This window comes from Phyllostomus hastatus, unplaced genomic scaffold (genome assembly GCF_019186645.2).
Source record: "Phyllostomus hastatus isolate PE091 unplaced genomic scaffold, TTU_PhHast_1.1 phas_contig_1, whole genome shotgun sequence".
NCBI classification, from domain to species: Eukaryota; Metazoa; Chordata; class Mammalia; order Chiroptera; family Phyllostomidae; genus Phyllostomus; species Phyllostomus hastatus.
This window is the reverse complement of record NW_025333498.1, coordinates 29470353-29490719: the sequence shown is the minus strand read 5'-3', so window position 1 is coordinate 29490719 and position 20367 is coordinate 29470353. Positions and strand designations below refer to the sequence as shown.

The window sequence follows — 20367 nt, the reverse complement described above, 5'->3', positions numbered from 1 at the left end:
TGTATTGAGAAGGTGCTGTGACTGATTGAATGTGTCAAAAGTGGTTTGCAAAGTTTCTTGGTACTATTGACATTTTGGCCAATTTTTTGCTGTGGGGCTGTTATGCATTGAAAAATGTCTAACCCTAACCCTAACCCTAACCCCTGGCATCTCTCTACTAGAAGCCAAAAGCAGGAGATAGCCAACGTATTCAAAATATCCAAGTTAATAAAGTTATTGGTAAAAATGAAAACTGTGTCTTATTTTACAGGGAAAAACATACAGACTTTTTGGCCAACCCAGTGTATCATATTTACATTGTGTATAGTCAGAGAACAGCTAAGAAGACATTGACAATCAAATATGGAGATAGAGTTTAGTGTTAGAGAAGAATGTGTTTTAGTAGGAAATAATTTTATAAGTGATGAGTTCATTTAGTGAATAATTTTATGTTTTGCTAAATATTGCTTCTGATTACAACTTTGTAACTATGGGAGTTTCTATAATAAATCATCATCTCCCTGTGTAATACTGAAGATTTGTTGTCATCAGAAACTTTGAAAGCTTTCTCTGAATTAAAATTTCTTTGATTATTTTAAGATTCTTCTTGGAGGCATAGTCAAGTTCCCAGATCTTCATCAGTGGTACTTGGATCATTTGGAAGTGACTTAATGAGAGAGAGGAGAGATTTAGAGAGGAGAGCAGATACCTCCGTTAGTAATCTTATGGATTATAGTCACCGCAGTGGTGATTTCACAACTTCATCATGTATGTATAAACTTACCTAGTAATGTCATATTTTCCTATTTATATCACTAAAATTACAGTACAGAAGAATAAATGAAGTACACCTTACGAATATTTCAAATAGCTTAATGTTTCCCAGTACCTTGTTTTGCTTTTAAAAATATAAATAATTTAAAGTAAATGTCCACATTTTCTGCTGATAAATTTTTGACTTGCTTTCTTAAGAATATATGTCATAAAGTACACTAAATCTTGCATCTCTATATTCCAGTATAATTTGCCTTACATACTGTAATAAGTAATTACAAATTCTAAACTAAAGCTTGACATCACCATTTTAAGACAATTTAGAATTACCTTCATTTAACAGGAATGGTTTGGTTTTCATTTAGTTGAAATACCTTCCATGAAAACAATAAGTAACTGAGGACAAAAGGTGCTAATTGAAGTAGTAGCAGGCAAAAGTGGAGTTTGATTTACATAGAAGATACATTTGTTTAAAGTTTATTTTATTTTTACAGAGAGGGAAAAGGGGAAGAGAAACATCTATTACTATTATTTGCCTTTTTGCCCCAACTATGGGGCCAGCTGGCAACCTTTTGATTTGTGGGAAGACACCCAACCAACTGAGCCACACTGGTCAAGGCTTAAAGGTTTAGTTTTTTAAAAATAATCGTTTTGGGGCAAACTTTTGCTCTAATGTCTTTTAGTTCTTGTTCTTTTTTAAACCTCACCCAAAAATATGTTTTTATTAAGAGACAGAAACATCAGTTGCCTCCTTTATATGCCCCAACTGTGCCGCCACTGTCTGTCACTGGGGTTGGGACCCACAACCTAGATATGACCCTGACTGGGAATCAAACTGGCAACCTTTTGGTGTGCAGGATCACGCTCCAACTAACTGAGTCACTCAGCCAGGACAAACCTTTGCTTTATTTAACGCAAATGGAAACATCTTTTTATTTGCTTGGCTTTGAGTGGATGACTTTGAGCAGACGGTATCAAGAGCTTCTAGGTTTGGGAATATAAAGTACAGAATAAAATAGATTTAGCCCCTAACAGTTTATTCTTTCATGAGGTTCCATATATTAGCACAGTAGTAACCTATATTAAACTAGGTGTATGGATAAGTACCGTATTTTTCATAAAGGAATCATGTAGTATTTCTCATTCCTTTGAAGTTTAGAACCACCAGTTGGTGTACTTAGGTGTCAGGACTCCTACTAGATGTCAGGACTCTATTCTAACTCAGTGCTTCCAGCCAGTATTAAAAAGCAAAGGTATGTTTGATGAGTAACCAGGGATAAGAATCACTGCCATTTCCTTGGAGGAGGAAAAAAATGGAGAAATTTATTAGTTCTTAGCAAGGTTTGTCATATATTATAAATATGATAATATTATATTAAATAACTTATACTATTGCAGAGTAAGAAAAATCTCCCCAACACTTGTCTCCCTAGGATTATTTTGCTTTTATTTGTTACAAGAGCCATTTACATTGAATTATTTGGCCCCTTTAAAATTCCTTATCCATTTAGTTATTAGATATTTTACCATATCAGTTACTGATCAACAAATTCAACTGTTTTACATTTATTGAATTGATAGATTGGTTTTTGCTTCTCATAAGGTCTCATTTCATTTTAGTTTGTAATGTTAACTTTATACGGAAATGCTAGATTTTATCAAGGGTGTAGAAAGAGAAAGTACATTTATGTTTTTTTCTAAAATAATAGTTAAGGTATGTAGTTATAATGTAGCAGTATTCAGTTTGAAAGCAGTGTTTCTTTTTGGGAGTAATTAGTTATTAATCTATGTAAATTTTAATAGTCAAATTATTCCATGTAATTGATTACTTTTCCTTTTTCTTTCAAAAATAGATGTTCAAGACAGAGTTCCTTCTTCATATTCACAGGGAGCAAGACCAAAAGAGAACTCAGTGAGCACTTTACAATTGAATGCATCATCCACAAACCACCAAATATCTTCTCAACATCAGACCATACCATGTTCTAGTAGAAATTCTTTGAGATCAAATTTTTCACCAAGAGAATTGGAATCTCCCCAAAGTAATACACAGCCTGGATTTTCTTTTATTTCAAATAGGGATGAAACCTCAACTATAAGCAATGCAGGTAGGGTTGGTTCATCTCAAAGATCATTTCAAGAATCTTCTGACAACGAAGGGAGACGTACAACCAGAAGATTGCTGTCACGTATAGCTTCTAGTATGTCATCTACTTTTTTTTCACGAAGGTCTAGTCAGGAATCCTTAAATACAAGATCACTGAGTTCTGAAAATTCTTACATTTCTCCAAGAATCTCGACAGCTTCACAGTCTCGTAGTAATGCAGCATCAACTTCTGACGTTCCTGATAATAGGGCATCTGAAGCTTCTCAGGGATTTCGATTTCTTAGGCGAAGATGGGGTTTGTCATCTCTTAGCCAAAATCATAGCTCTGAGCCAGATTCAGAGAATTTTAACCAAGAACCTGAAGGTAGAAATGCAGGACCATGGTTATCCTCCTCACTTAGAAATAGATGCACACCTTTGTTCTCTAGAAGGAGGCGAGAGGGACGAGATGAATCTTCAAGGATACCTACCTCTGATATACCATCTAGATCTCATCACTTATTTAGAAGAGAACCAAATGAAGTGGTTCACCTTGAAGCACAGAGTGATCCCCTTGGGGCTGCTGCCAACAGATCACAAGCACCTGCAGCATCAAGCAGTGCTGCTACAGGTGCCTCCACATCAGATTCGGCTCCCAGTGGAAGAAACCCAGGAATAACAGGAATCCTTCCCGGTTCCTTGTTTCGATTTGCAGTCCCCCCAGCACTTGGAAATAATTTGACCGACAATGTCATGATCACTGTAGATATTATTCCTTCAGGTTGGAGTTCATCTGATGGAAAAAGTGACAAAACTAAAAGTGCACCTTCAAGAGACCCAGAAAGACTGCAGAAAATAAAAGAGAGGTAAATTTGAATACCTGTCTTAAGCCCATAAAGGAAGAGCAGATTAGAGAAAAAACTACCTAAAATGGCTTCTTAATAACGTCAAACTTTTTCCCTTGAAATTTACAGTAAGATATTACCTCTTAACTCAGAGGTAAAATGGGTAAGAATTAATAATGAAGGTAGGCACTGGGGTATAGAATGAATCAAGAAATAATCTAAAGATTAGTTTTAAACAGAAAACAAAGACAAAAGTCTTAATCTCTTACCCTATTCCTTGGTAGACGAGTGCTAAATTGGATTTGAAGGAGACCCAAATGGTCATGGGTTATTAAGATACTAACATTTATTTGTAATTCTCACTTAAAACCTTTTGGAAGTAAAATAATTTGTACATATTTTTAATTTTGTTTTTGAAGTCCCAAGTATATGCTGAATAATTTTTATATACTGTGACTATTTGCTGGAAAGACCAGTTTAAATTTCAGATTTGAAGAATCTTTATACAGCCCTGGCTGGGTGGCTTAGTTGGTTAGCACAACATCGCAAACACCAAAAGGTTGCAGGTTTGATCCCTGGTCGGGACATATACCTAGGTTGTGGGTTGAGCCCCTGTTGGAACGCTGATGAAAGGTAACTGAACAATGTTTCTCTCTCTGTGTGTCTCTGTTTCTCTATTGCCCCTCACCCCCCCAAATCTATTGATTCTCTGGTGAGGATTTTTTTAAAAAAGAATCTTGATATAAATGAAATATTTTGTACAGTTGAAGTTTGCTTAAAAATCTCTGGTAAGAATGGTAAAAGTGAAAAGGTGAAAGATCAGAGATTTTATTCCCAACTTACTTATTTTCTTCTTAGTATAGTTATTTGGTTTTTCTATCTAGTAAATTGATTTTAATGGTGAAATGGGATACAGTCATACATGTAAAATATAGGAAAGAAAAGACTGTGCAGCTAAGGTTGTAGGGTATTTTTCTTGTTCATAAAAGAGTAATGTAATGGGATTTGGTGGGAACATAGCTAGTACTGTCATTTCAGAGTTTTTTATACTTTTAAGAAGAAATACATTCAAATTCAATTTTGGGGATAAAGGGAACTTCATAAGTTGGGCATTAGACTACTGTATTCCCATTTTTCCTTATATAGGACAGTTTGTACCATGTGACTGTTTTCTTCCTGCTTTTATAATTCATGGTTTTTTCTTTTTTGTAAAGATACACTCTCTGCCCTGGTAGTAGTATCAACTCCCTCTGATTGCATGGTGTCTGCTGAGGGATGTACTTATATTAACAGCAGTTGTAACTAATTGTTGTAACTGGAGTAGTTATAAATGTTTCTTGCCTTCAAGTTAGGTTAATTTGAGTGCATTGGTGTAAGCAGCAGGCAAAGCATTAAATTTAGTGATTTCCAGAGAGAAACAAATTAAGCCAGCACCATTCATTCTATCTGGTTAGATAATTTAAAAAGAAGCATTTGTTGCTTTTTTTGCCGTCGAGTTTGTGTGTGTATTCCTTTATTATATTTTTTGCTTATGAGGATTTTAAGGCACTCTACAATTAGTAGTTCCCCCTTATCTGCAATTTCATTTCTCATGGTTTTAGTTACCTCAGTTAGTCAACTGTGGTTCAAAAATATTACGTGGCAAATTCCAGAAGTAAATAATTCATAAATTTTACATTGTGTTTTTCTATCATGATGAAATCTCACCCCACCTGGCTCTATCCAGCTCACAACGTGACTCATTTCTTTGTCCAACACATCTACCCTGTACAGACAGTACAATAAGACATTTTGAAAGAGAGACCACATTTATATTACTCTTTATGGTATATTGTTAAAACTGTTCTAGTAGTTGATGTTACTCTCTTACTATGCCTAATTTATAAATTAAACTTTATCAGCCTAGCCAGGTAGCTCAGTTGGTTAGGCTGTTTTACTGATACACCAAGGTTGCATGTTAGATCCCCTGTCAGGGCACATGAAACAATCAATTAATTAAATAAGTGGAATAACAAATTGCTGTTTCTTTCCCTGTCTCTCTCTTTTCCCCCACCCTCTTGTCATTCACCTTTCCCTCCACTCCCTTCTCCCTTTTTTTCTTCCTTTCTCTCTCTCTCTAAAAATCAGTAAATAAATTTATTTTAAAAATTAAACTTTTACCATAGATAGGTATATACAAGAAAAACATAGTATATAGGGTTCAGTACTATTTTTGGTTTCAGGCATCCACTGGGGGTGTTTGAATGCACCCCCTGCAGAAGAGGGGTTGCTACTGTAATGAGTGTAAAAGAAAATTGAATCTCCCAAGTAAAAAATAATTGAAACTATGAACTGTAGAAAGTTAAATCTAAAGATAAAACATGAAGATTTATACTTGAGGTCATACCTCTGGTTACACCAGGGCATGAAAGTTACCCAACAGCTGTATACCTATTCCTCTTTCCACATATCGCTAAATTTCTTAGTAACCCATACAATGTACATTTTATTTCAGTAACAGTATTTGGTATCATCAATTTATGGAATATCTCTTTTTTATGTCAGCAGTGGGCTAAGCCAAAAGAGATTTTAACAAAAAATTAATTTCTTTCTATATAACTGTTCCACATTTAAATCATTTTTCATGTTGGCCTATTAAGTAGAGTACATAAGTTAATGGAAACTGTTCCACACTTAAAGTCTTACCCTTGTTTGAACCAGGATGATTTAATAACATTGATGGGGTTGAGGAAAATGGAGAATTTTTAAGTCTATTATTTTGTTTTTTTACTGTGATTTAATATAAAAAGCTTATCAGTTTGAACATAGGTTGTTCTGGCAACATGTAAATGAGAAGTCACTAGTCTGTATTTAAGTCACTTCAGTTCTAAAAGTTTTTTGAAGAAGTGAGGGGTATTGAAGTAGACTATAGTACTGTTGAAATTACAATCTCTTAGGGATACATGTAAAGTGATTGTGAAAAATATGGAACTTAAACTGTAGTATCAAAAACAAAATTAAATGATTTAAAGAAAGCAGTAAGATAACTTATTTCATTTACCTTTAAAGTATTTACTGTATTTTTTTTATTTTCATTGTAATAGTTTTTCCTCTTTATTGTTGTTTTTTCCTAGCTAGAGAGAGTGCAAGTAGAAATAACAAAAAAGGTATCATTTGAGATTATGCATGACTGGAAATAACCTGTTACCTCTGCTTTAGGAAATGTGCTTTCTTTTTCAGCCTTCTTTTAGAGGACTCTGAAGAAGAAGAGGGTGACTTATGTAGAATTTGTCAGATGGCAGCTGCATCATCATCTAACTTGCTAATAGAGCCATGCAAGTGCACAGGAAGTCTGCAGTATGTCCACCAAGAGTGTATGAAAAAGTGGTTACAGGCGAAAATTAACTCTGGTAAGGTTTACCCTTTTGTGTATTTTGTTTTCAGTTTTTCCCAAGAGAGGCATGTATGTATGCATTTTAATTAACAATTCATTAGAATTTATTACAGAAGTGTCTTGCATCATAAATTTAATTTATAGTGATGTTTCTTACATTTCATTTACCCAATAAACCATTTACTTCTTCATAGGTATAATACAACTATAATTTGTTATTGTTGGGTAACCTTTGTATCATGTAATACATCTTTGGATCAAAGAAATACTATTTACCAGCTATGTGTTCTTGAAAAAGATTTATTGTTTCTAATGCTGTTGTCTAAAAAGTTACACAGTAATAGAAAGGTTACTATAGAGATTCATTTGTTCATTGAGTTCCTGTTTCGGAACCAGGCACAGTTCTGGGTGTGAGGTACAGAATGATAAGACAGTAGGTGTTTGTTCTTGTGGTAATATTGAGTGCTAAAAGAATGCTTTGTTGAGATGAGGACATTGAAACTGAACAAAGAAGAGCTAGCTAATCCAGAAAATGGCAAGACCATTCCAGCAAAGGAAACAACTAGTACAAAGACTTTACGGTGGCCATGACTTAGAACTGAACGAAGCTTGGTGTGTCTGGATTATAAGTAGTGGACAAGGAAAGGGATGATATAGTTGAAATAAGAGATTAGCAGAGGCTAGCTCATTCAAGACTTACAAAGCTAATGTGAAGTTAGATTTTTATGTAAGTATGAAGGGAAGCCACTGAACAGCAGGGGAGTGAAATTATGTTATTTCTATTTTGGCTGCTTTGTGGAGAGTAGATTTTAGGGGGTCTGGAGAAGAAGCAGGGAAGCCAACGAGTAATCTGCGTTGTAAGAGGTGGTGATTGTGGTAGACATGGATAGATTCTGGTATGTTTTAGAAGTAGAGTCTATAAGACTTGCCAGTAGATTGGTGTGGTAGAGTGAAGGAGAAAGAACAATTAGGGAAGCATATAAGGGGTTTTGTTTTAGTATATTTTATTGATTATGCTATTACAGTTGTCCCATTTTGCCCCTTTTATTCCCCTCTGCTCTGCCCACCCCCATTCACCCCCTTTAGTTCACGTCCATGGGTCATACATATAAGTTCTTTGGCTTCTCCATTTCCTATACGATTCTTAACCTCCCCCTGTCAATTTTCTACCTACCATTTATGCTACTTATTCTCTGTACCTTTTCCCCCTGTCTCCCCCTCACACAGCCCTCCATGTGATCTCCATGTCTGTGATTCTGTTCCTGTTCTGGTTGTTTGCTTAGTTGTTGTTGTTCTTTGGTTTTGGGTTTTTTTTTCCGTTTTGTTTTGTGTTTTAGGTTCGGTGTTAATAGATGTGAGTTTCTTGTCATTTTACTGTTCATCTCTTCTTAGATAAGTCCTTTTAACATTTCATATAATAAGTGCTTGGCAATGATGAACTCTTAACTTGACATTATCTGAGAAGCACTTTATCTGCCCTTCCATTCTAAATGAAAGCTTTGCTGGATAGAGCAATCTTGGATGAAGGTCCTTGCCTTGGATGACTTGGAATATTTCTTTCCAGCCCCTTCTTGTCTATAAGGTCTCTTTTGAGAAATCAGCTGACAGTCTGATGGGAACTCCTTTGTAGGTAATGTAGGTAACTGTCTCCTTTTCTCTTGCTGCTTCTAGGATCCTCTCCTTAATTTTAACCTTCAGTAATGTAGTTATGATGTGCCTTGGTGTGTTCCTACTTGGGTCCAACTTCTTTGGGACTCTCTGGGCTTCCTGGACTTCCTGGAAGTCTATTTCCTTTGCCAGATTGAGGAAGTTCTCCTTCATTATTTGTTCAAATAAGTTTTCAATTTGTTGCTCTTCCTCTTCTTCTGGCACCCCTATGATTTGGATGTTGGAACATTTAAAGAAGTCTTGGAGGTTCCTAAGCCTCTCCTCACTTTTTTGAATTCTTGTTTCTTCATTCTGTTCTGGTTGAATGTTTCTTCCTTCTTTTCCAAACCATTGATTTGAGTCCTGGTTTCCTTCCTGTCAACTGTTGGTTCCCTGTAGATTTTTCTTTATCCCACATAATGCAGCCTTCATTGTCACCTGGATTTTTTTCATGCTGTTGAAGTACCCAGTGAGTTCCTGGAGCATCCTGATAACCAGTGTTTTGAACTGTGTCTCTGATAGGTTGGCTCTCTTTTTGTTGCTTAATTGTTTTTTTTTTCTGGAGCTTTGATCTGTTCTTTGTTTGGGCTTTTTTTTTTTTTTTTTTTCTCTTGGCGTGCCTGTTATGTAGTAAGGGGTGGAGCCTTAGGTGTTTGCCAGGGCTGGGCAACCCTCATTGCTGTGTTGTGACACTGTATGTGGGGGTGGGGTCCAAGGGGGAACAATGGCACTTGCTCCACTCTGCCAGTTTTCAGTCACTTAACCCCATTATCCACAATCCAGTTGGGCTTTTCTGGTGCTGATTCCTGTGTATGGGTTTGTGTATGTTCTAGGACCCTGTGAGTCTCCCAATGAACTCTCCTGTGAAGCTGGGAGTTTCTCCTGCTGCCGCCTCAACCCCCACAGGTGTTTTCAGTCAGAGGCTTGGAGGCTTTATTTCCTTGTGCCTGGAGCCCTGGGTTTGGAGGTCTGTCTTGCTCTCTCATTGTTCCTCCCAGTTTATCTGCATGCACATATGGGACCACCTGGTCTGCAAGCCCCTGCCTTGCCATGAGTCTTCTCCTCCTGGCTTGCCTGCCTTTGTCCCTCCTACCGGTATGGATGAATGTTTCTTCTTTAGTTCCTTGAGTCAGGCTTCCATACAGTTCAGTTTTCTGTCAGTTCTGGTTGTTTTTTGTTTTTAAATTTGTTGTCCTTTTTTCGGTTGTGCAGAAGGCACAGTGTGTCTACCTGTGCCTCCATCTTGGCTGGAAGTCCTCGGGAAGCCCATATTTTTTGCAACAGGAAACTAAGTAAATGGTAAGGTCCTTTACGGAAATAAAGGAGACTGGGATTGGAATAAATTTAGTACAGGAAATTGAGAGTTTTGGAAATATATATGAACTGCTTATTAACTCTCTGGAAATGTCAACTGGGCAGTTAGCTGAACAAGCCTGATGTTTCAGGGGGTATTAGCATTGGACAGTACAGTTTTGAGGATTATGAACACATATGTAATATTTTTAAGTATTAGGACTAAATAATAAGATCACTTAGAACAAGAGCATATATCAAACATGAGCACAAGGACAGAGCCCTGGGACACCCAAACATTAAGTGGGAGCAGAGAAACAGATTTGAGGAGCAACCTCAGTTTGGTGAGAGGAAAACTAAGAAAATGGTATATTGTGCAAGCCAGAAAAATAAAGTTTTAAGGAATGTGTAATCAACTCTGTCAAATACACTTCAGAAAGATAACAAACAAATGATAGTTGGATTTGGTAGCATGAATGTCTCAAAGCTTGTCTCTAGAATGGTGGTGTGATAAACATGACTAGGTGGGACTGAGGAGAAAGAAAAAGATGGGGTCCAGTGCACAAGTCAAGTAGTTAACCTTTAATAGGAAAAAGGATACTTAACTGTAAGAAGATGAGTGTAAATACAGACAGATGCTTTGGTGAGATGTTGAATTCCTATGTAATTGCTTCTGTTCTCTTAATGGGGAGGTAGGATCTTTATCTGATTAGAAGACAGTTTAAGAGGATTTGATCTGTGGGGGAATACCATTCTAAGATAGTGTCAGGAATTACCAGTTTTAATAAAATTCAGTGGCCATGAATATGATTCACAATGGAGATACCTGTACTTTTTTTTTTAGAAGCAGTTTTTAGATACTTGTATACAGCCACAGATTTGAGTTCAAATGGGGTTAGGATCTTAACCAGACAAACAGGATAAAGGAAGTTTAGGGTATTTGTAAGGACATAATTGTGTTCATGATAATTAAAACCAGGAGGGAACAAGTACAACAGGAAGTAGATAGTGAGAAAGTGGTAGGGTCAGAGTCTTTGCGTCTGACTGATTTTGAAGAGAATTGCCAGGATAGATGAGCAAGTTTTAGAAATAGAAAGTACACAAGTGGAGAGGACACCTAAAATATAAATACCTAAAAATTATTATGGGTTGTGCAGTAAACCGTGATGACAGGGTCAAGGGTATGATGATATAATAGGTGGCAGTGGTAAGGAAGGGTGATATTGGAAGCAAGGATGTCTAGAAAGTCAGAATCAAAATGTGTGGATGCTGAAATAGCCAGGAATAAGTTGGTAAAGAAGTCAGAAAGCCAGGTGTTTAAGTCCATAGCGAATGAGGAGGTACTCGGAGCTTTAGAACAGCAATAGGTCCTGAGGTACAAGGTGTTCTGAGGGGGAAAAAGGGCTGCAGAACAGTATATTATCAATCTGGGGGGCACTGTGGTTCAGGCATGGAGTTGAATAGATTATTCAAAAAAGAGATGGGTTACAAGAGGAATTTATTTATATTAGACAGTGAGTACCAGAGGACATGGTAAAGTGACTAGTAGGGTAAGAAAGGGGGAAAATTCGATCAGATTAATAAATGTACACAACTGTGTGAGATTGAAGGTATGCTAATGATACCTTGGAGACATAGGCAAATAGTTTTGTTTTGCGATATCATGGCTTTAATTTTAATAATTTGGAGGATTCAGGTAACCAGTACAAGCTAGAGATTATGAGACTACTAGAAAACTTTATTTCTCCAACCAAAGTATCAAAGGACTCCTTGGGGTAGAGGGGGTTATTTTTTCTTTTAAGCCAGACTGATCCCAAAGCTGTGGGATGGGTCATGTCACCTATAGCCTCCTCTTGGCTATATGGTGTTTTCACAGCCTCATGGGCTTTATTAGTCACTGCCCTGGAATGTTACTAAGATTTAATGAGTGCCCAGTGTGGTTCTTGACACTTAGTAAGGGCCCAGATACTTAGCTATTACCAAAATGTAAACCACTTGACTTACATTCTGATATATTTGCAATTGGATTGTTAGTGTTGTATATATAAGAAAACATAATAAATACAGTGTATTGTTTAAGAACATTGACTTTTTGCCCTGGCTGGCATAGCTCAGTGGATTGAGTGCGGGCTGCGAACCAAAGTGTCGCAGGTTCGATTCCCAGTCAGGGCACATGCCTGGGTTGCAGGCTATGAAAAATAAATAAATAAAAATTAAAAAAAAAAGAACATTGACTTTTTGTAGTTAGACAAGCCTAGATTGTAATAATGACTCTAATACTTAACTATAGGATCTTGAGTAATTCATATTGATTCTCAACCATGACTACTGATCAGAATTACCCATTGAAGTTTTTTAAAATACAGATGCCTCAGATCCACTCCTGAATATTCGTAAGTAGGTCTGAGGTGGGGCTCCAGGTCCATGGTGACTGAAATTGGGTAATACTTACCTCATAGAGTTATTGTGAAGGTCGAATGAGATGATGTTTATAAATGGTTCCTCACAGTACTGGTAAGTATTCATATGAGTTTTATAAGGTTACAGTATGTACTTTTTTAAGATAAGTACTTTTAAGAAATCATCAAACAACTGTAATGACCTCAAGAAAGAACCATTCTGATAAATTTTCACAAGCCTTTCTCATACTTACCATAAAGACGCCATCTGGTAGAACATTCATTTTCATACATAAACATATATGAAACAGTTGCCATATAGAGACTGTTAAACTCTACAGGATGTACAAAGATGAATAAAGGAAGTCTAGTGCAAGTTGAGGCAAATGTAGTCAGGGCCTACTGCAGTGAGGTGGGATATAATGGTAAAAGAATAGATTAAAGAATATAGGGATAAATGGGTTCCTCCTAGCTGGGTGTATGGCCTTTTGAACAATTTCTGTAAGTTACTTACTCCATAGAAGAGAAAAACAAAGCCCTGAGATGTAATCTGTATTGAATGATCTCCAAGGTCCATATTGGGTGATGATCAAAGTTTTTCTGCTTCTGAATCAGAGAATAGTTTTAAGAAATGTGTGATAAGAGAAAGCCTTTTAAATGTCTTCCACAGTTTTATCAGGTGACATTATGGGCTTAACCTGACTTTTAGTTCAGTGGTACAATTATAGTGACTATCTTAAGTAATTTGACTAACACATATTTGAGACAATATAGACAATATATTATCTCAGAATAGCATTCACTTTCCTTTTAGATATTTTCCAGAGAATGCATGTAAGTTACTACTGCTGATTTGGACTTACGTGAAATTTTATTATTTAAAAAATTATTATTAAATTCTAAGAATGTTATGAGCTCTTTGGAGACAGGGGATACTACTTACTCTTTTCTTTCTGAATCTCCAAGACCTGTAATATTGCTTGCCACACAGTAAGAATTCAGCAGATGTTGAATCAAATCTAAATTCTATCCTGTTACTCACTTGACTTCCTTGAATTTTTAGAATATTCTTCCATTTAAAGCCCTATCTAAAAGGAAATACAGTGAAGAAAAATGGCTTTATGTTTAATTAGACAACACTACCACCTGTGTAATTGGAACCAGAAGCTTAGGAGTAACCAAATGTTTAATGTGTGGGGGACAGAGGAGCTTTTTTAAAAATAAAAATTGTGGTTAAAATATGTATAATATAAAATTTGCCCTTTTAACTATTATTAAGTATACAGTTCAGTGATGTGTACATCCAGAATGTTGTCCAACTATCACCATTACCTGTTTCTACAATTTTTATCACACAAAACAGAAACACTGTCCATCAAGCAGTAATGCCCTCTTCCTTCTCCTCTCAATCCCTGTTTACTTCTGGTTTCCTTTCTTTCTGAATTTGCCTGTCCACATATTTCATAAATGGAAAGGACGTTTTTCCTTTTTGTATCTGCCTGATTTTGCCTAGCATAATGTTTTCAGGATTCATCTGTGTTATGTCATGTATGTCATGTATCAGGACTTCGTAACTTTCATGGCAGAAAGGAGCTGTTTTGATCTAAGACAATGGTAGATCCCCCCCCCCCATAGGATGGCACATTCCTTAAACCACAAAGGTCTTAGGTATGTATTTTCACATCAAAGATACTGGCCTGGGTATATGCAATTAGTTGTTTGAGACACTATGTTATTAAACATTGCTTTAATACCATCTTGCCAAGGCACTTAAGGAGGAAGTAGGAAGTACAGATGACATTCCAGTGTTAGCTCCCCAGGATCTGTAATGTATGAGTAAATGGGAGGGGGGGGAAACAGATATCTAAATGATGGGTGGAGGCTTAAATACCATAAAGTAGGAGCTGACACATTAGTTGTTGCTGATTGCTATTTTAGGTGACATTACTGGTTTATGGCAGTAGTCCAGTCTACCTCCTTTCCTCCCTTACTTTTAATTTTCTATATTCTAAGCTTAAAACTTACAAAGAAAAATGTTTTGTGGAGACAGAGAAAACTAAGTTTTACTTGCAATTTAATTTTTACCAGGTTCTTCATTAGAGGCTGTAACCACCTGTGAACTCTGTAAAGAGAAGTTGCAGCTTAACCTGGAGGATTTTGATATTCATGAACTACACAGAGCTCATGCAAATGAACAAGTTAGTATATTTTGCTTAATTGGGTAAGTGTCCATTCTATGCTTAAAGGACAACTGTTGAAGAAAAGATTAAAAACATGGTCAGAAAACTGGCATTAAAATAATAAAAATAATATTTTTAACATAATGTTTTGTTACTGCATTAGGTATTACAATTTTATAGTTTTTCTTATTTTTCTCATAACATTTTGTAACTGAAAGGCAAATAACCAACTCACAAGTTTTATATTTATTAAAATAAAATACATCATATGCTTCCTAAATAAACCCGAGAATAATAAAAGCTTAGGAAAGTAGTCCCAAAGTAGGCATGCTGAGCATATCTCCCCAGAGATGTCTCAGCTACAAATGCCTCTGAGCTCTGGGACATGATTAAAACACCAAGCCCTGGATTTGCCTCCTGTATCTGTGTATTTTATTTTAGGAATAATTTTTATGTGCACGTTGACCACATGTTCTTACTATCCTTTTTCTCTCTACCCTCCCCATTTCTGCTTCTCAACTCTGTTGAACGGGTTATTCTATTAGATCTTTTACTCCCAAGTTCATATTGCTTTTCTTTCATGTAGTATTTGTGCTATTAAAATCTAGCTGTTAATTATATAATGAATAATGCCAGAGTTTCTCTGATCATAATAAGATTTTCAGGTAGTTTCTTCTTATTTCTGGGGGGGGGGGGTTGGAATATATTAATAATGCCTCTCCCCCCCAGTAATTTTGATCACTAATTTTTGTGGAAGAGCTTTAAATTTTTTTTAAAAAAAATGAAATGCTTAAATTGAGTAGTTAAAATAAAGAGCTCAATGTTTTTCCCTTCTTAAAGGAAGATTGGGGAGAGGGGTGAAAAAAAGATGTTAAAGGAGATTACTAGGATGATCCTAGAAACATACTATCCAAGTAAGCTTAGCATATTTATTATAAAAAGAAATATGTAATGGTGAGAGAATGCATGAATCCTTTAAAAACACTTTTTAAATGAGGGGTAATGGACCCCCCTTTTATTCACATGACGTTCACATAATATAAAAATGATTTTAAATGAACAATTCAGTGGTATCAGTACATTTGTGATGTTGTGCATCAGTCACCTCTGTCTAGTTCCAGCATTTTCATTTGTCTGAAAGAAAAACCCATACCCATTAAACAGTTTCTTCCCATTACACCCCTTTCCATATCCCCTGGAAACCACCAATCTGCCTTCTGTTTCTGTGGGTTTATCTGTTTTGAATATTTCATATAAATTGAATAATGCAGTATATGGTCTTTTGTGGACACTCTTTACTTTTAAATATGGGAGTAAATGAATACCCCTTGAAAATCTGATTAAAACCACGAACACTTCTTACAAAGTATACATAGACAAAATCTGTAAATGATTTAAGGGATTCCCAGATCTCTTGAAGCTAGTTGCTAAGATCCAGGTTAAAAATCCCTGATCTAGTGAGTGAAATATTAGGCAGTTGATGTACTACAGATGCTACTCTAATACTAATTATTGTGTTACTCTCTAATGAGTCAGTTGTCCAAAAGAAGGCCATGTTAAGCAGTGACTTCTTTTTAATCTCCAAGGAGTATCTCAACAACTGAACATTAGTACTTTAAAGAATGGGGCAAAGAATATGGAAAGATAGAATAATGCAAAGAAGCTTTCTTTTTTTTTTAATTTTTCTCAAAATGAGAGTAGGTCTCAAAGGATAATTTTCTTCTGCCATTTTTCCTTCTCTGGGCGTTTTCAATTCAACTAAAATGTTATTATTGACAGTTTCCGCTTCCTGGCTTTGACTTCTCGCACGCGCGCGCATGCGCGCGCGAGAGAAAATATCATAGATTCTGGTGGCCTGATAACTACCTCCATTTTAAGTGGTTAGTTTAATACAGTTTAGTATTTCATTATCCAGTAGCTTCATCTTTGTCAAGATGATAACCATTGACTTTTTAAAATCTTATCAGTGTATAATTTCCTTTTAAATTAATAAAGAAAGTGACACATTTAAAGAAACTTTTAATAAATCAATTTAAAATTTTAAATACTCTAGCTGATAACTTGCTGAAGTTGGTACTAAGAATGTACAGTTTTTAACTTCATATAAGTTAAATATCAAAAAATGGTACAACTTAAAGGTAGTTTGCTATATAAAACTTATAGGACAGTTTAGACATTAAAAACACTATATGATTTGTAGTCTTAGCTTCAAAACAGTAGAGCAGTTTGGAATCAAAGAACTGTTTGAGGAACAGTTACTGTATTTCTTTTTAGTTTCTTTTTGTAATTAGTGTTGCTTTTAAATTAACTATATTACATAAAAAACACTTGGTCTGTCTGAATAGCTTTTCATTATGCAGTGTATTGATTTAGCTGTAGGTAAAATGGTCATTTTAAAGTAAACATTTATAGCCATTTGTGCAATGAAATCTTTTATGAGCTTTATATAGAACCAGGGCATTCATTCTACCACCAGTGGTTTTATATAAATCAGGACATAAAGGGAGACTATAAGAGACTAAAGAGGATAGTCACACACCTATTTTGACTCGTCACTGGCATTAGTAAAAATTTAGGAAATTATGAAGGGTGGCCCTTCATTTCTTGTTTTAACAGGTGGCACCATATCTCTTAACTAGGATCTAGACATGAATACATTTCCTCTAGTTTATCAGTATGCTATCAATCTCAAGTTTACTAATTTTTCATTCTCCATATTCTTTTTTTCTTCTCTGCTTCCCAATTGAAGGCCGAGTACGAGTTTATCAGCTCTGGTCTCTACCTTGTTGTGTTACTGCACTTTTGGGAACAAAGCTTTTCAGATATGATGGGAAATACAAATGAACCAAGCACACGAGTCAGAGTGAGTAATATGGGAGTGGGGGAGAAGGGAGGATATGATTGATGCACCAAGTATTTGCTTTAGAAAGCAGTTTGTTTTGTATGTCAACATTGTAGTTACTTTGGTGAGCTAGATAAAGATATTATACGTTTACTAGAAATTGCTGTCTTCTATATCAAAACAGCCCAATTTTCTCACAAAACTATTTTAGAGAAAGAAGTAATTTTCTAGCTCTTAAAGGTTATTGTAATATATATTGGTGAGAATCGGAGAATTGGGAACACAAAGGGAAAAACACCCTCTTTTTAATTGGGTGGGGTGTGGCAAGTGGCAAGTCAATATTATAACCTGAAATTGAACTCCAAAAACCAAGATAGTATGGGAAATTCATTGCAGTTTATTTGTTACTGTCATGTAAAAGCATATCAGTGTACTGATTTTAAGTGTGTCCATAATATAAATTTAAGATATGGACTATTTGGTGTTTGATCTGTACACTATTACCTTAACATTTAAGCCAGCTGTTTTTTGTTAGGTATTAGTAAATGAATGAGTTAAGAATTAGTAAATGGTTTGCCTTAGTGTACCAGAGGAAATTTCTATGCTGCTGCCTTACCCATTTTGTGTAGCAGGGCTAGGGCCACCTACATCTCATTACTGTAATAGTCTGAACACTTTGTGTTTTTAAATGTGGTCATAAGCATATTTAAGCTTTTTATATAAATGTTCATTTTAGTGATGAAAATTTAGCAGTTTATGGTATTTTAAAAAATTAACAAATATTCAGTACATAATAACAACATTTTTCTGAAACCATCATGTGGACATTATTATACCTGTGAGCCAGTTGACAAATTATTGTCATTGAGGGATGAGAGAGTGAATTGTCTTAAGACTACTCAGAATTTGAGCAAAGATCTCGTCTCCTGAGTACTTTAGAAATCATAGTACTTAAATTTAGTTAATGCCATAAACTGACTTCTGTGTTAAGAATGAATAAACCATAAAGCATGTCAGGTCTGTTGAATTCATCATGTCTTTGTAAAAGCTGTAGTCAAATTAATATTAAAGTGCAAGTCATTTTTATGATTTAAAAACAGATAGAACTAAATGTAATACTTCTAAAGCTATCAAATTTAGATGGGAAAAGATTGATTCTTATTTCAGTTTTTTAAAATTAACCACTAAAATAGAATTCATTTGAGTCCAAATTGTAAAGCTCTTATTTTTCTTTATAATTGTTATGTGTTACATTTATGCAAGAGGAATGTTATTTGATAAAAGTACTGCATTTGCACTAAATTTCTACATGATAAATACATGATATCTACATGGCTAATTAAAAAAAATTGAAAACAATATACTTAAGCATTGTAATTTTTGATGTGGGTCGGGGGAGAAAGACCCCTATTTAAAGGCTTAAAATGGTGTTTGACATTTTAATAGAAAGGAAACTCCTGTACTTATTCTCTCTTTCGATCCATTTGCAACATTTCAACTACTGTATTTTTTTCTGCATTGTTTCTAGTTTATTAACCTTGCAAGAACTCTTCAGGCACATATGGAAGATCTCGAAAGTAGGTGGAATTTCTCCTCCCCAGACTTGTTGAATATACTTTTGCAAATTAAACCCACAGAGCAAAACCTAAGTATACACTCTCGCAAATTAGAGCTTTATTTATAAGCTTAGTAATAGAAATTGATTTGGGAAAGATTGGCTGGGCAACTGACATTAGTTTATTAAAAACATTTTTTTAAATAGTATTAATTTTAAGGTACAGAAGAATCTTAATTTTAATCATCAGTATATTCTATTTTGAGTAAACTTTTGGTTTTGATCACCTTAATTTTCACACTTAGAAGACATATTTGAGAAGTAATCAGACTGCATTTACTAATCTGTTAGATTTGTGTGTGTGCACATGAAATTTTTTACTGGTTACTCAGTTTTGTTAGTTCATAAAAGGTTTTCCTGGGTTTACGTATAGCTCTAGGAAAATAAGGGTAAAAGAGCCCTAATTTTAAGCCTATAACAGAAGCCATAGTGGTAGGCTGGTGGTTGTTGGGACTGTTTTAGTTTGTTCCTTGTTCAGGTTCTCATGGACCTTTAATAGGTAGCCAGTTCCACCAGCAGCTCATCTTTTAAGATCACATTCCAGCATTAGGACTTCTGCCCGGGCTCCTGTATGAAAGCATTTAATGCCCAAGTCTTTATAGGCATCTGTGCAACATACCCTCTTAAAGTCCTACAACTTCCATGGTGCTTCATACCAGGAGATATTGGTGGCTCTGGAACAGTTCCAACATTCCAAGATTACCCTGTTTAGTAGTACTTTTTCAACCAAAGCAAGTGGCTCCCCATGATCAAATTCCAGTATACTCTTTGAAGTGTTTTAAAATAATGTATTCTCCAATTGATTACCTTCTATATCATCATCAAAGTACTTGAAAATGTCTGTAGTGTGCATAACATTTTCATCTTTAGAGAATGTTAAGCATTTTTTGAAGTTGTGAGAAGGACTTAGTCTCGTCATAAGAACTTTTCATTCCTTGATTACTCAAAGACATGGATTTGGTCATTCTGTATTTTTAAGTTTTGAAAGCAGTAGAAGTATAACCAGATAATGCATGTTTAGAAAAGTATGTAAAGTCATATGGCATATAAGATAGGAAGTCATTTGTATGAGAGGGAAAAGATGGAGGTGAAATACACTCCAGCTCAGCTGAGAATGAAAGATGTTGTGGGTGCTACAAGTTAACTCCCAAGTACCAGAGTATTAATATACTGTAAACATGGGTTCTGACTGTAATTTTCTTCTGTGGAGTGAATCAAATAGAAAACATGAAAAGTTCTCTGAAAAGCTATTTTATTTTTTAGTTTGATACTGCTCCATGATATAGTATAAAACTTAATCCTAGGATTTACTCATTCATGAGCTAAGTGTATGC

General features: G+C 35.3%; 1 protein-coding gene across 6 annotated transcripts in view; it reads left to right on the top strand.

The window, feature by feature from the left end:
• Positions 1-20367, top strand: part of MARCHF7 (membrane associated ring-CH-type finger 7) — a 53109-nt gene that overhangs the window by 30499 nt on the left and 2243 nt on the right. For 5 of the 6 annotated variants that reach the window (XR_006783767.1, XM_045822419.1, XM_045822640.1 and 2 more), the window contains 6 exons: positions 580-747; positions 2607-3705; positions 6904-7073; positions 14485-14594; positions 17326-17439; positions 18947-18995. Coding sequence is in view for 5 of the 6 variants with exons in the window: in XM_045822419.1 (XP_045678375.1) it covers positions 580-747; positions 2607-3705; positions 6904-7073; positions 14485-14594; positions 17326-17439; positions 18947-18995 (1710 nt within the window). In the remaining variant the exon portion in view is untranslated. The remainder of the gene's footprint in view (positions 1-579; positions 748-2606; positions 3706-6903; positions 7074-14484; positions 14595-17325; positions 17440-18946; positions 18996-20367) is intronic. The other variant, XM_045822812.1, reaches the window with a different exon arrangement.